The sequence below is a fragment of the Camelus bactrianus genome, chromosome 8 (assembly GCF_048773025.1).
Source record: "Camelus bactrianus isolate YW-2024 breed Bactrian camel chromosome 8, ASM4877302v1, whole genome shotgun sequence".
Lineage (NCBI taxonomy): Eukaryota > Metazoa > Chordata > Mammalia > Artiodactyla > Camelidae > Camelus > Camelus bactrianus.
This window is the reverse complement of record NC_133546.1, coordinates 70,609,225-70,626,643: the sequence shown is the minus strand read 5'-3', so window position 1 is coordinate 70,626,643 and position 17,419 is coordinate 70,609,225. Positions and strand designations below refer to the sequence as shown.

The 17,419-nt window shown below is 35.7% G+C and overlaps 1 protein-coding gene and 1 long non-coding RNA gene across 2 annotated transcripts in view; one reads left to right on the top strand and one right to left on the bottom strand.

The window, feature by feature from the left end:
- The window catches only part of EYS (eyes shut homolog), a 1,185,464-nt gene that overhangs the window by 967,812 nt on the left and 200,233 nt on the right, over positions 1-17,419 (top strand). Inside the window, 1 exon segment of the mRNA XM_010967844.3 lies at positions 4,450-4,614. Coding sequence (XP_010966146.2) covers positions 4,450-4,614 — 165 coding nt within the window.
- Positions 1,325-15,917, bottom strand: LOC141578391 (uncharacterized). Its single transcript, XR_012508768.1, has 4 exons — positions 15,589-15,917; positions 8,290-8,344; positions 2,793-2,966; positions 1,325-1,683 (listed from the first exon to the last, which is right to left on the bottom strand). It is a non-coding gene; the product is annotated as an uncharacterized LOC141578391 (long non-coding RNA).

The window sequence follows — 17,419 nt, the reverse complement described above, 5'->3', positions numbered from 1 at the left end:
AAAATTTGAGTGTTTTCAGAAGCTAAAAAGTAGCTAAAGTTATAGGAACAAATGAGATCACTCAGGGAAAATTTCTAAACTGAGGGAAGAAAGAAGGTATAGAAATAGACTACAGATTGGTAGCTATTACGACAGCATGTCAAGTGCAGTGTGAGATGTTCATGGTTCTTTGTATCTTTCTTGTCCTAGCTGCAGTTTTACTTCATGGAAGATATTTTTGGCGTACTAAAATTTTACTTGGTTTTATTTTCTAAGAGGAAAGAGGCAGGGTCATAGCTTCAAAGCTTCAGATTTTTGAGAGGGTCAGAGGGCAGATCATGATGATCAGCCATTCTTGACAGAGAAACCAAGGGATAAAAACCAGTATTGCTACATTGGCTGTGACAATGACGGATGAGAAAGGTTTTTTTTTGTTTTTTTTTTAATCACACCTTGTTTCCTTGTGCATGCCTTGGACAGATGCAGAGCAACTCTTCATGCTTTAAATTGAGGAGTGAAGTGCCTATGGTCAATAGGAGAAATACTAGTCCTGTCCTGATTTTTGCAAGTGCTTTTCTGGGGGAGGAAAGTAGATGCAGCAAAAACAGCAGCTGGGCTAGCAGCAACAACAAGGGTATTTGATACTGACCATTCTTCAAAAAATAATAATAATACATTTGATATATGTTTTAAAAAGAAATACAGTGATAATTCTTATCAGGCACTTGACAAATTGATTGACTTTTATGAATTAATATAAAGTTGAATGTCTAACACGGGGAAATTACCCAAGTAAATGTAATAATTTAGCCCATCCAAATCTAAAACATTTTTTTTTTACTTCTAAAATAAGAAAAATGTGTGATGTGTTAAAAATATTTAGTGCAATTTATATGTGCTATATACTACAGTACTATGTATAATATTATAAATACTATATATATTTATATATATATCAATCTTTAAGACACTGAAGTTTCTCACAATTAATATATATAGCATCTAATTCTATTTCATTGGTCTTGGAACTTAATTTTATAATTTTAGAATAAGAGAGATAATTATAACTTTTGTGGCTTTCAATATCATTGATTAGATATATTATTTTTCAGTGATGAATCCTTCAGAAAGACAGATATATGGACTTATTAACTGGTGATATTCTTTTTAATCACAGAATTTAATAAAATTAGACTCATAAAAGAAAGAATGTAATTTTTTAAACTAAAAACAAAATATGTAGTAATAATTGTATTACATCAGTCTTATCTCCTTTCTGTAAATTCAGTCGTAGAATTTATATGATGTTCTTTCTGGGGAAAGTAAGAAAAACTCAATGAAAGCATTTCAAGAGTATGAATTTTTAATGTCTGCTGAGTAAATCAAATTTATTTCCATTATAAAGGAGGAATAGCAAACAATATTATGTTTCTTCTAATACCAGGAATTACAATAAAGGCATATGGATAATTTGTGATTCACTGCATTTGTAACTTTATTTGTATGTTAGTATGCCATTTTCTAGGGTTCAATCAAGAACACCTTTTTATAAGACTAAAAGGATTATGACTCACAATGTAGACAAAGAGTTCCATTTCTACTCAGAATGAATAACACTGGCATTGCTCTGTTGCATTATGTTAAGAGTAAAAATATTCATCTCTTCTGTGTTTTCTTTATCGTAAAGTACTCCAAAGTGCTCTCCTGGATAAAAATTTCAAAGTGTTGTTGTTATTAATTGACTATGTTCTAATTCATATCATAGAAATACATTTGGTGAAAAAAAATTAAATTCATCCATATTTTTAACCTAATATGCTTCCAGCTCAATACTATGGTTCCGTACCTTCCTTTGATAGTTTGAGAGTTTTAGATAATTTAGGGTTTTAAAGTATCTTTCTTTTGGGTTAATTGGTTGGATTTTCCCATGACCCAGATGGATTTTAAATTTTGTTAACCATATAAAAATTAATATAATTACTTAGATCAATCTATATGATCTTTTAATACATTTAAACATTACAGATGTCTATGTTATAATCAGAAGTCACTCATTAACTACTGAAGGACATATTTTGTAAGCTGTTTAACACAGATTTCCATATAAAGATATTGGATTTTTTTTCCATTTTTAATTGGAAGAAAAATAAATTTGGAGTGTGTTCAAACAGCACTGCCTGAAGAGGCTTCTGGAAGCAGCAGGGAAACACTCCATCTAACCCCAATTAATCTTGTTTTCCACATTCAGGGCAGTTCTGTTTTTCAACATATCCACTAAACATGATGATAACAAAAATTAATATGGTTAGAAAGCAATTCAATAGCAAATGTTTATTGTTCATAATTGTTATTTCCTGTCATAATTTTCGTAAAACCTGTCAGCTATGAAAATAAAGGCTCAAGGAAGGAGTAAGCCAGGAAGTAGGTACACATGCCTAAATTACACAGAAGACGCACTCCTGTGAAGCAGTGTGGAAGGCATTTTTTGGCAAATTGAATTATGCTTTTTATTGTTCTCGGTGAGTTCACCACTTCTCAGAATAAGTAAACCTGATTATGGGTTTACAAGTGGTTTCATTCATAGGTGAACCCTCACATAAAGAAAATTTCTTGTGGATTTACCAATAATGTGAAAAGCTTAACCACAAAAAAAAAAAAAAGCTAGAAGCCCATCTCTGTAGTCTTCCTTCATTCCATTTTAATTATAAGAATGTCTTTCTGTCCTTTTTTCCCCAAAAAAACCACCACAAATGACAGTTTTAGCTGTATTTTTGTTATTTGTCTAAGAATGGCTTTGCCTAAAATGTACAAACCTAGTCACGCCATAAGGGGCTGCAGAGATGAGTGAAACGCAGATCTTCCCAGGGAGAGAGAGCCGTCCAGAAGACAGATGGGGCGCATTTTGTTAGATTCTCCCTTTCATCTGGCCTCACATTACACATTAGGCTCGATGCTCCTTGGTGACAGCAAATACCGGGAAATATGGTCTAGGGGACAGGGTAGATCGGAAGTTACTGAAGGTTTTCATCAAAGATCTTAGTTAATTACAACTGACTAAAGCGGACGTCACAGCGATGACAGCTAATAGTCTCTGTGGGGAGGGAGGCCAGTTAGAAAGAAGCTGTTGCCAACAGATGAGTTGAAAAATAATAAGAACTTAAACAAGGGCAGTGGTAGCAGAAGGAAAGTTGCAATGTTTGATCTAAGAAAGAGGTGACAGGAACCCCAACTAGTTTGAGAAGAGATGGGTGGACAATGATGCGATTTCTAAGGCTGGGAGAGTCGATGCTAAGATCTAGGAAGCGGAAGAGGAACAAGCTGGGGATAGGGCTCCCTACGGCAGTCTGGGTGGCCGGCTCTCACAGCTCTCTGCATACTTCTCTCCCCTTTCCACCCACTTTGCCTTCCCTACATTCAGAGCTGGAGTATCAGAAGCAGCAGCTGGCTTGAGGGTGGGGCACTAAGACGAGAAAAAGAACAGGAAGGAGCTTCCTTGTGCCCCTGAAGACAGACAGCAGGGGTCCAAGTGCCAGTGCCCTGCAGCTGTTGGCAGGCGGAGGGGGTTGGGCAGCACCTCTCTGAGGGAAGATTTAAGTGTCCAACAATGCCTTAGACTGGATATTAGTTTCTGAATCACTGCATAACCTAGAAGGAAGGTAAGACTCATAGGGACCGCCAAGTTTTCATCCAGAAGCGGAGAAAATTTCCCCCACTGTGAGAGAGACAAAAATAAAATTGCGTTTCCAGCCTCCCATGTGTTATGCTCGTTCAGTGTACCCAGGCTACACACAATGTCTGACAAAAAAATACTTTCCAAATTTCATGAGCCTGACTCCAGATTTTATGAGATTAATTTACTTAAAAGATTAATAATTCTAAAATGATAACTCTAAAAAAGTATTAATCACCTTGCATAGTATAGTAATACTACTTACAAAATATCTTATCTGAATATTATTGAAAAGCACTGAACATTAATGAATTAATAAAATCCCTCTTTGTGATACATTTCTAATCTTTTTGCTTCACAGACTTTTTTTAACTGAGGTTTGATTGCATCAAATAAAATTCATGGATTTTAAGTGTATTATTTGATGTACAGCCATTTGTATCACAGAATAGTTTAAGAATCTAGTGAAATCTACTATGCCTACATATGCAAGGACACAGATTATTTCATACAATTTCAGAGTGTTTACTCACCCTTACAGCCCATCCATGAACAACAAATTAAATTTTTTGCTTCAAGTTTTTTTCTCCAGACTGGTGATTGATTATTTGAGACAATGGCTTCACAAATTTTGTTATCCTTATTATCTAAAAATTATCTAAATTTCCTGAAGTTGGATTGAATATTTATAAATATCAGTGTCATCATTTTAAGTGATAACTATAAACACTATGTTCTTATCTACTTGATTAGCAATAGAATGCCATCAGGTTATATTAATATGATCTCTTTTTTTTTAGATGCAGATTTATTTTTTCCATCGTTCAACGGGAATTCCTATTTAGAACTGCCTTTTTTTACATTCTTGGAGGAGCTGAAGCTTGTCCCGGAGAAGGAACATAACAGAAGTGTTACCATCTACTTAATGATAAAAACAAACACTTTGAATGGAACTATTCTCTACAGTGAGTATTAAATGTTCGACCTCCTATATGTCATGTTTCTTTCTCAAATGCTAACCTACTGAATTAATGAATTATTTTTGTAAATATTTTGGGAAAACTATCCTAGCCCAGTGCATGAAACATGACCAAAAGGAAACCTTGGTTCTTTCCAGTTTTCTTTAAAAGTTTCTTTAATTTATGAATCATTTAATGGAACATGACTTACACTCTCTGAACCAGCAAGGAAGAATTTAGCAAGCATATAAATTTGACAGCATATGGCTACAGCAGTCAAACATTAATGCTGCAAATGTTTCAGAGAGCATATTTGTATAATATAAATAACTAAACATGAATTGCATTCAATATTTGGTAGCTTGGGGAAAGGCATTCATTTGACAATTGGAAAAATTCCTATCACTCTTTAAGCATTATCTTAAAATTAACTGGTTTGAAAAACAAAAGCAGGATTAACAGTATTTGTTTAAGGAAATGCCTCTATGTGCAGGATTCTCTACATTATAGCCTCTTTCATTTATGGGGGAGTACCACTAAAGTGTATTCCTTGCAATATTCTAAATGAGATACTTGATTTTTTTTCTCTTTTGAAATAGATGCACAATAGTTTTAATAGTTCCCTATATTGGAGATGTAATATCTTCAGCCCTTGGATGGATTACCCACTGCAAGTCTACTCATTATTTCCAGATGAGTTTCTCCTCTGCTCTGAAATGTCTGGCTAAATCGATTCACCATTCTGTACTTTCTAGACAAAATGTAAACCTTTTTAAATTATTTGAATAGGATTAAAACGCCTAAAAGAAGCATTTTTGGAAAACTGGGTGTAGTTAGAAGTTTTGAACATTAAGTTAAACCTGAGAATTTATGTTATATCTGAGAAAGAAACTAGCTTGTCAGAACTGGGCCAGCATAATTTATTTCCCAAGAGTTTAAGCACCCATGTTTAAATGATGGCTTTAGAATGTTTAATTTATTCATGTTAGAAAAGAGAGAGAAGAAAGTGAAAAAAAAAAGAAAAACCAAATTTTTTGAAAGGAAACCAGAGAGGTGGTAGATGACCATGAAATTTGGATGTAATAGTGCATCACAGGGGGAACAAACCAAAACATAGAACAAAAGGCACAAACATAATAATTTAAAGCCACAAGGAAAGCCAAGTGATTTTCTGGCTTTGCAATTTTTTAAGTTACATAGATTTGGAATGTATTTTCTTGTAGAAAGTGTGTTTTTACCAAATGCCACTAGAGGTGTGTTTTGAAGGCCATGGAAATACATGCCAAGTGTGTGTACCCTGTCCAGTTGGTACTCCAAACAAGTAAAACCCAAGCTGACTTTACTCCCATACAGTTAGTCGTGCTTTTTGTAGCCAATGACCTACCAAAAGAGTCAAACTAGAAATTATTAGCCAGAAGACAGTGCCATTGAAATGGTTAGCCACTGTGTCTTTGTCTTACATAGTTGTTGTTGTCAGGGCGCTGGGTGCATGGAAGCTGTTCACTCCAGGGAGCTTCATCGCCTGGATGGGAGAAAATTTTTTTTTTGTCTATAGAGAATCCTTCTTGCTAATTTGTAAAGTGGCAATTTAATCCCACACCCTTAGGAATACACAGTGTTTTATGCACAATGTTTTATGGGGTTCAGCTTTCACTCCTCTTGGAATTTGTCAACCTCATAAAAGCCTCACAACAGATGAACACAAAGATTTTTGTGATTCAGTTAGACATTCGCAATTTAAAAGATGTCCCTTAAGTTGACTTAAAGGCTAATTTTCTTTCCTTTGAAATCAGTATATTATGTGTAGGAGCAATTAAAAGTAGTGAGGAAATTAAAACAGATGTTCCACTTTAGAGTGTCAGAGTTAATTTTTGTCTGTTTTGTTGGTTTGGTTTGGGGTTTTTTTTGTTTTTGTTTTTTGGTTTTTTTGGTGGGGGTTGTTGTTTGCTTTTTAGTTTTGGTATTTTTTTTTTTCTATTCCCGAACATTTTAGCAAACATGTATGGAACATTTTTACCTTGTATCAGCAAATATTAAAGGGAAAAGGATAGAGAAACATCAGGTTGATAAGCCAGTGTCAGCTTTGAATCATATTCCTAGTTCAAAACTGTAGATTTATCTTTTCTCAGTTTGCCTCAACAGCTAATTGATGTTGAAAAGGAACAAAAGGAAGATAAAACTTGAATCCTTATGGGGTTACAGTAAAATTCTTTAGAAAGGAAGGTTTTAAAAAGAACTTTCTGTGGGAGAGAGACAGCTCTGAGAACAGCAGTCAAGATGAAAAGAAAGCTTTTTGAATCTGCCACTGAACCAATTCAGAATTCTGGAACCCAGTCAAAGGAGCTCGTAGTGGGTCATGGGGGAAGGGGTGAGACCACACAAAGCCTTCAGGCTCACTTGCAGAAAATGAGCTCTCTCCGCGAGCAGCACCGGTCAGAAGGTTTGTCATGGGATGTATGACTATGCAGGTGAACCCATCCTCTGCTACTTCTTTGAGAAGAAAGAAGCAGGCCCTTCGGAAGGACATGATTTGAGAATTAGGAGCAGACATCTGGCCGAGGTGCGGGAGGCAGATCACATGAGCACCTCCAGTGGGAGAACAGGATTCAGAAGTAATCTTCCTAATACTTTATGTTTGTATTTAAGAAAGAGTAAAAGGACTGGTGGGAGGTATTTATTCCAGGCAGGAACTGACAAAACAGGTAAGATATGGGAGCATCCTTCCTCTTACATTGAGGAAAGGCTCGAAGAAGAGATTTCTGATATTACTAAAGACAACAAATTAAATCTAAAGAACCATAGCAGATGCCTCTCTCTATGCAATGTTTCCCAGTGGAAGACACAATATCTTCATTACAGACCTTTGATGCCAAGGCCAATGAAATCTCACAGGATTTCCTGACAGCATATTAAAAAGCTTTTCCTTCTTATAGGAAAAGTTTGCTCAGTTTTTTAAATCAATTTTACAATGTGTACCATAAATTTTTTTTAATACCTTTGCCCTCCTTACTAGCTCCCAACGGAGCTTGCTCCCGATGGATATGGGAGAGAGTGGGATGGAAAGCAACCATGGAGGAATTCACACATTGTCATTCATAAGGTACAGAGAGATGGCTTTTTATTGTATCGTCTTGTATTGACAGGAAAGTCAAGTCCAACAAGTTTGAACTGAGTGCCCATAAAGCACCGCACTCTCCTGGTCGCCCTGAGGGGTACAGAGATGAATAAGAGAAGAGATGGGTCCTGTTTCCCACCATTCAGTGGAGAGGTACCACGTGTCTAACTCCATGAGAAAGCTGACTGTGATAGTTTTCTAGTAGGAGGACTTGTTACAGACTGGGGCTGAGTCAAGATTCGTCACCCCAACAATTTGTAATTATACCTCTTCTCTAACTAGGGAACACCTCATCATCTAGAATCATGTTCTGCATCTCTTCCACCCCTCCTCAGTACTTCAGCCAGAGCCCTCCATAGAGGAAACACTCGGTTAGAAGAGTTCTTAAAGTTCTCTTCATGAGTTACTCAACTTTGAAGGCTGTCATGAAAAATTAGTCGTTATTGAAACTGTATTTTAGGGAATTATGCTGTTAAACACTGTTATACTTTCTTCCTCTGATAAGTAGAAACAAAAGGGTACAGATTTCAAGGGTTTAGTCAAAACATAGCTTGAATCAAACTTACCTTTTTCCTTGGTCTCTTGTACCATCAAGAGCAGAACAAGGGTTGGCAAATTTTTCTGAAATGACCAGAGGATAAAATTTTTTTGCAGTCCAGGCAGTGTCTGTCACAACTGTTCAACCCTGCCAGTGTAGCATGAAACTAGCCACAGAAAAAGTAAGTAGATGAACATGTTGTGTTCCAAAAACACTTCACTTACCAATCTATGGTAGAACTGGGGCCATGGCCCACCATTTGCTGACCCTTGACCTAGAACAATGTGATTCATTAAGCTTCTCTTGAAATAGAACAATTGTGTTAAGAACAATTAGACTCTATTTCTATGAAATTTACAAAGAAATAAATCAGTGAGAGATTCAAATCTGCTCTGACATAACTACATAGGGAATGGACCAGTGAAAAACAAGCTTCTGGTGGATAGACATCATGGCAAAAACAAACAAATGAGCCCAGTCAAGGACTGAAATTGTTGCCATGCCCATCCCAAGAACCATATAATCCAGTGATTAAGAAATTCCTCCCACCCTGTCGGTGGAAATGTAAATTGGTGCAGTCACTATGGAGGACAGTATGGAGGTTCCTTACAAAACTAAAGATAGAGTTAACATATGATCCAGAAATTCCATTCCTGGATGCATATCCAGAAGGATCTCTAATTTGAAAATATACATGCACCCCGGTGTTCATAGCGACACTATTTACAATAGCCAAGATATGGAAGAAAACTAAGTGTCCACTGACAGATGAATGGATAAGGATGTGATATATATATACATATATATATATATATATATAAAATATTTTTAAAGTGATATAAATGAACTTATTTACAAATGAGAAACAGACTCACAGACATAGAAAACAAACATGGTTACCAGGGGGAGAAGAAGTTAGGGATAAATTAGGACCTTGGGATTAACAAAACACATCCATATATATGTGTGTGTGTATATATATATGTGTGTGTGTGTATAAAATATATATATATATATACATAATAAACAACAAAGACCTATTTTATACAGTACTTAGGGGACTATATTCAATATCATGTGTAACCTATAATGGAGAAGAATCTGAAAAAGTGTGTGTATGTATGTATATATATGTGTGTGTGTATGTGTGTGTGTGTGTGTGTATACATCCGAATCACTATGCTGTACACTGGAAACAAACACAACATTGTAAATCAACTCTACTTCAATTAAAAAAAGGAAAGAAAATTACTCTGAAACTACACTACCTGATTCTGCCATTTAGGCACATTACTTAACATCTCTGGACTTCAGTATCTGTAAAGTGAAATAACGTTAATAATAACAGTACCAAAGATGTTAAAAGGTGTTTCAGGATGAAAAACTTAGTACAGTTAATGTGGTTAAAGCAGTGTTTGGCACTTGGCACCTTGAAGTGCTGAAGCATCTTGTTTAGAATTGCTTTAATCCCACCTCCCTTGGGCTTGTCTGACAAGGACATTAGGAATTGGAAGCCCCGGATACCATATTTTTATCTAATGGGTGTCATTCATGCTGTATCTATTTGGTAGACATTCCACCCTGGAAAAGCAAAATCAGAACATGAGAAATTCTGGGATCAAGAATGAAACATTAGTGGGATGAAACTGGTACAGTTTTTGGTTTTCATTCTTAACCATTCCATCCAAATGAAGAGGATTCATTTCCTCTAAGACTTTTGTATTACAGCTTTGTTTTAAGCACAGTTAGCAGGCTAAGAAAAAACAAAATAAGCTCTCTTTACATTTCAGAAACTGGCCCACCCTGCAGCAGCATGTAGTAAGCATGTGTAATTAATTATGTGCTGGGCTGCTGCCACCGTCCCTCACTCTCCCCAGAGCTGCTCTTCCTTCCACTGACCAACCAGCTCATCCCAGCCACACCCTAAATACACGTGGCTGCCCACATCACCACCGCTGCTCTACAATGTCTTCAAACTGTGAGCAGCTGCTGCTGTACAAGTGCAGACCTTTAAAGACAACCAGGAAAGCGGAATCCTAAAGCCACAGCAAGAGCCTGTGTGTTCAGGAGGGAACCCAGTGCAAGCTCGGAGAACAGTCCTTATGATAGGCCACCAGGAAGGAAGGGGCCATCAGCCGCTCCCACAGGTGGTCCTACTTTTTTTTTTCGCTCACAAAAAAATTCATAGATTTTTGTTGATAAGCTGCAACATGCATGGTTTAATACAACAATAACAACAAAAATTTAATCAATTGAAAGTAATAAACTGAACCACAAACAAACACTCTAAACAAAATATCTTCCATTGTAAACATGTTAAGATGAAAACAGGGTTTCATACCATCTTACTGTAATTTTTTTATGTGTTACTAGCTTACACACCCCATGTTTTCTGTAATCATGCAGATGTGAATAGAAGTTTGAATGATTAAATAAATGAAAAGTGTCAGGAGGTCACCAACAGTAGACTTGAACCCAAGTCGGGTGTCAGCTAACTGTGCAAAGTAGGGTAAATCAATTAACCTTTTGGTATTTCTGTTTGACTACAAAAAATGCAGATGTAATTTTTATTATCAAATCCGTAAGTTTTGAAAAAATGTACAAAAAAGTGCTTTGAAAAATACAAAGTACCATTCAAATGTATGGTGTTATTTCTTTTATGGGAGGTGATAGAAATCTGTGTCTCTTTATGGTAAATTTCCAAATTTGACTGTTTATGTACCCAGTTTAATAAACACATTATCATATTCATCATTATCAATTCTATAAGGAATGATATTGCATTTTATTTTAATTCAAAGTGGGGATGATGAGTCTGTTCTGATCATTTGTTTATACATGATCTCAAAACAAACTTTCATTCGTGTTTGGTAGCATTCGTAAGCATAGTTCAAACAGAGAAAAAAAGTTTAATGGAAGTAGCAAGCCACATAATCATATAAACCATAAATACACATAATACATAAATCTTCAGTATTTCAGTGAAATGATGAAATATCCATGCTTAGAAAATTTCAGATCTATAACCCAATGCAATAGACAAGCAAACTAAAATTTTATGAAAGTTGACTAGGCTATCATTGTTTCTCGAGTTATTTCATTATTGTTCCTTTCTTATGAAACCAATTATATATATATATATATATACTATACTATATTTAAATACATACTATACTATGCATATATAAATTTTAGATTCAAAATTATTAGAATTATCTCTCTAAAAGGCTATGATACCTAGAAGTTAAAATCCATTGTTTTACAAGTAATGAGTACTGTTTCTTGTTCTAAGCAGTATTTTTTATATTTAATGAATCTTAAATCAGGTGATACAATTAATGATTTCATTGGGATAAATAAAATTTGAGAATTATAGTTGTATACAGTTTCAAAATATTTTCTGGATAAATATTCAGAAAAATTCAAGACATTAAAGACTCATTGAAAAAATTACTACACAGCCTAAAAGCATAAAGAATTAGTTCAAAAAAAGAATAGGTTCACATTTCTCTAATCATCAAGCATCTTTTCAGTGAAACAACAGAATGACTTTTCTTCAACGGCTTAATAATGAGCCCTTCTAGAGTTTTCAAGTCCTGTCCAAAGGGAACACGAATTGGAACAAAATGGGTAAAGAGACATTGGAGAGATTCATAATTGCTTGATGTCTTTTGGTTCGATAAGCAAAGATGAACTAAATGTAATGTGGAATATGGATTACTCAGCCCACAAGGTTTAAAAAAAAATGTCATTACATATAATTTCCTTTAGTAGTTCTATTCTGAAAATTTTCTATTGTCTTTCTCATTTACTTGTCACTGATTTTTCAATTCTAAAAATCAAATAATTTTTATCATAATTGTATTTGAAAATATAATGTCTTTAGTACTATTTGTGAAAACCAAAGGATTCCTCCTGAGTGCTTATTCAAAACTTTAATTACATAATCTAGGTTTTATAATGCAAAGTTGATTGATTGAAAAGTGAAAAAGTCAATTAAACAGTAAGGCTTACATTCTTTGAAGTGAATAATTTACAATTGCATTATGTAAATAAATCAGCAAACACAGGTCTTCCATCTCCCCACCTACATCATATGTTAGCAGCAAAATACTTTGAATTCCTTTAAGATTATTACTATATAAAACAATAAGTTGCTTAATAATACAGTAAATCAGTATGATGAATCAAAAACTGTTACTTCACAGAAGACTATAAGAAGAACCAAGCTGAGTTGTTAATTTTTTACCTTCATTCCCACTACCTTCGTTAAAGTAGCCTTACCATGCTCTGTAATACAGGGTAGCTATGGCTTGTAATGTCCCGTTGGTACACTTGCAGAAGACCCTTCATTCCTGTCATTGATTTTAGTGGCTGAGCTTCCTTTAAAAATAACTCATTCTTGCATGATACTACATACATCTTGTTTAATGTGAATAATCAATCTTTAAAATTCAGTTGTTGCAGCTTTAAAAGACAAGCTGTGTACATATGGTACAACAGCTTGACCTAAATGTTCAGCTCTGTTCTACTTTGCTCTTGTATACCATACTTCGAAGTCTTATCTCAAAAATATGAGTCTGAAATTGTAACATAAAGCGATTTATAAAAATACCAAGCAATAGAAAGCTCTAGGTACAAACAGTAGAATGGAGCAGGGTAACAGACTGGCTCTTAGTGCCTAACAAAATAATTCACCCTCCCCTCTCCAAAAAGGATGAGAGTGGAGAACAAGCTAACAATTAAAGAGAGAACAAGCTTATGTCATTTTATGAACAACATGATATGTATCCAAGAAGAGAAAACTTGAGATGCTGGTACAGAGTTCCATGTTTCTAAATGTGCTCCCATTGCCCCCAGCTCCCGCCCTCCAGTAAAAAGAAGACTTAAGAATGACCCTAGGGGCAGGGATGTAGCTCAGTGGCAGAGTGCATGCTCAGCATGCCCAAGGTCCTGGGTTCAATCCCCTTAATAGACATGCATTACTTTATATAAAATAAATAAACAAGACCTACTGTATACCTTAGGGAATTACATTCAATTTCTTATAATAAGCCATGATGGAAAAGAATCTAGCATAAACAGACTTACAGACATAGAAAATAAACTTACTGTTACCATGGGGGTGGGGGAGGTGGGAAGGAATAAATTGGGAGTTTGAGATTTGCAGATACTAACTCTTATATATAAAATAGATAAACAGCAAGTTTATACTGTACAGCACAGGGAACTATATTCAATATCTTGTAGTCACCTATAATGGAAAAGAATATGAAAAGGAATGTATATGTATATGTATGACTGAAACATTATGCTGTACACCAGAAATTGATGCAACATTATAAACTGACTATACATCAATAAAAAAATTTTTAAAGAATCTGAAAATGATACATACATATATGAAACTAAGTTGTAAATCAACAATACTTTAATAAAAAATTAAAATAAAAAAAGAACCCAGTACTTCCATTAAAAAAAATTTTACTAAAATGTTTTAATTATACCCTCAAATTCAGAGACAAGCAGCCTGAGAAATTCACTAGGAGTTCATGAGAAAAATAAGGGAAAACGCTAAAAAGTAAAAGCACAAAAAACTGCTAATAGATCTCAGGAGAGGCAGAAAAGGTGAAGGTGTCTTTTCCTCTGCCGGGGGCTGGGCTAATTTGGAGTACTGTTCAGCTGATGTCCTCAGAAGTGTGATAAAAATGTGGATGGGCTGAGTGAACTCTAACAAAGGACATTTAGAAGGATCGCAAAAGAGTGATTTTCAGCCATGTTTACTCTGTCCTGTGCTACTCATATTTCATGATTAATCCTTAATGCTGTTCTTTTGTCCGATTTGCTTCTTAACTTCTGCAATATTGATTTAATCTATTTTGCGTGCTATGTTCACTCTGTGTTGCTCTCTTAACTGGAGTTACATTTGCAGGCAGTTCTGTAACTCGGAGCGCTCGTGGAGTATCTGGTGCTATTTCTTGGCTATCGTATGTCTCACTCCTAGCTGATTCTTTCACATTTTAATTTTTTTTTTCTCTCTCTTTCCAATCTTAGTCTTCTACGATGTGTGTACTGCTGTCCAGTCCAAGGCTGCTATGTTGTTCAACACCAGGGGACCCCGTTCACACTGTGTTCTATGTAATTTTTTTCTCCTTGGAGTTGGTTTTGGTTTTATTTGCTCTAATTTAATGTAAATCATTTCTCCGGATACACCTTACAATTTCAAAAACTGAGATTAGCTTATTTTCCTTTGTTAAAGGATACTTTTCTAAAAGACATTTAAAAAGAACACATGGCAAAGATTTTATTTAACCTATTAATTAATGAGGGACCTGGTCAGATATTACAGCCAGTTCAAAGGAGAATCCCAGGAGCAGAGCCATGCATAAAGATTAAGGAATTCTGAAGCAAACTTGCAAATAAGATGGAAAGCAGTTCTACCTGGAGGGTAATAACCAATTACATTTTACCACACACAGTTTGCATGTCTATAGACAAGAATTATTTGAATCATTATTCCTTTTCTCCAACTTACAGAGTTGCAAAACAGCTCAAAGATAAGAACAGGTAACAAGACAATAAGTGGGTGAGCTAGATTTTTTTTCTTTTGTATTTTAAATTCTTCCACATTTTTTCCTGACACCTTTCTCTGAACCATTTCTTGAGACCTGAGTGTTGCTTTTATTCCATTCATGTAGAACAGGAAGCCTGGGAGAGAGAGAACTTAGATTTTCTGACATTCTTGCTGAGATGTTACAGAAGCATTTGTCTGAGGTTCAGTAATACCTTTAGTTTCACTCTGTTTGTTTTGGGTTTTTTTGTTTTTTTCTTTTAAATTGATGTGAACTCTAATATAGAGATGTTTCAAGTTTATCCAGACCCCTGAGAATCTTCAAGACCCTTTCAGGTTTCCACAATTTTAATTTTTTTTTTTTTTTTTTTACTAAAACTAAGATATTTGCCTTTTTCACTGTATTGCTATTTGCACTCATGTTACAAAAGTCACAGTGGATAAAACTTCCAGCACCTTGGGTCCTGGCAGTGGCCCCAGACAGGGTTCAGTCATTTTATTCTACTTCACTGTGCACTCAAAGTAAAAATGGGCACCAAAATGCCCATAATGGTGCAGTAAAATGAATTCATTGTTTGAAATTATCAATCCCTGTGTATACAACACTTTAACATTCTCTTATAAAAGGACAAGGTCCTGGGTTCAATCCCCAGTACCTCCATTAAAAAATAAATAAATAGACCTAATTACCTCCCACCCCAGAATTTATAAAATGTAAAAGGGGAAGTATACATATAGCAAGTCTACTAAACTTACCTTCTCTCCAATAAGCTGCAGAGTTTCCCAACACTTTCTGATAAGTTTGATACGGGAAAAATGGATGTGGGGTATGAGGAAGACTGTGTCCCGGGTCTCTGTTGAGCCATGGGTGGGTCCTTGACTTTGCACAAGAAATAGTTCAAGAGCGAGCCACAGTTGAGTAAAGATAGATTTATTTAGACAAATACATACTACAGAGTGTAGGCTGTTTTAAAAGGCAAGAGAAAGGCCACGAGGTGTGGGGTTTGGGTGCTCAGGTTAAAGTAAAAGTAGATACACACTCCATACACAGAGGGCGGGCCATCTTGGGAGATGAGGGAGCAAGGCGTGGTGTTGCCGGTTTTTATGGGCTCAGTAGGTTCATATGCTAACAAGTGGGAGGATCTAACTACTCTGAGGAAAGGGCTGGGATTCCCAGGAATTTGGTCACTGCCCACTCTTTGACATTTTATGATTAGCCTTAGAGCTGTCATGGCACACGTGGGAGTGCCATTTACCACGTTAATATTACAGTGAGCATATAACGAAACTCAAGATCTACTAGAAGGCAAATCTCCTGCCATCTTGAGCCTCAAGGCCTACTGAGAGTTGAATCTTCCAACATTTTGGTGTTAATTGCTGTCATTCCTTGAATGGCTGTGCCCTGCCCCCTTCCCTCCTGTCTCAAGTTCAGTAGTACTATTAATGAATATGCTTTTTTAAAATATTGCATAGTAAAGATATCAATATTTGAAAGATCTCCTTAACCCAGTGAACGAACATTTTTCAAACAATCAATGCATGGGTTACAAAATCATGCGCAGGTAGAATGTCCACTCAAAGTGCAAGAAAGACCAATGGAATTTTCACGTAACAGAGTCTGCAAGGCTCACTAATATAGTTTCAGATTCCATTTGCAACTATGCTTTAAGGAACTATCATTTGTCCATTCTGTGTGTATTTAAAAGGGCTGTTCAAGTAATCTTTCCTTTCTGACTACATTCTGTGTGAGGACAAAGTTCATATACTTCAACCAAAGCAACAATTCACAACAGATTGAATGAAGAAGTAGATATGAGATTCAGCTGTCTTTTACTAAGCATAACATTAAAGATATTTGCAAAGATATAGAATAATACTACTACTCTCACTATTTTATTTTTGTTTTGGAAAATGTAACTACTTTTCATAAAATATGTTTGTTTAGGTTAATATGCAATGGGTTTTATTATTGTTATTAAAAATAACATTTTTAATGTTATGAAAATAATCAATAAATACTTGAAAACTTTCTCAGTTTTAAATTCTAATCCAGTAAGTATTGAAAGATGCTGTTGACTGAAATAAAATCACGCAACGTGAGAGTTGTGGGTTAAGTTTTATTTGGGACAAAATGACGACTATAGCCCAGGAGACAGCATCTCAGATAGCTCTGAGAAACCGTTCCAAAGACGCAGGTGAAAACTTAGTATTTTATGTGATCTCAGTGAGGGGGGGACGTGCAGTCAAGCACACACTTAGGCAGAGGCTGCTGCTAGTCATGAGGAGCAGATGTCATCATTAATGATTTTAGTGGTTTCTAGATATGAGGAGATGCAAGAATTGGGGTCATAAAATCTTCTCCTGAAAATACTGTCTGAAGGCCTGTTCAACCAGTTTTCCCAGAGCACAGAGCGCCTCATTCCTGACCTCCGTCCTGAACTCCTCTCACAGAGGATTGGAGGTCAGCGGCTGCAGCGGCTCGTGATTGAATCCAAGCAGAGTTAGGTGGCGAGTGCCAACCTGATCCGATCCTTGGAGAGGCAGGTGGCAAGTGCCAGTTTTTAGTTAGCAATGCAAACCATGTAAA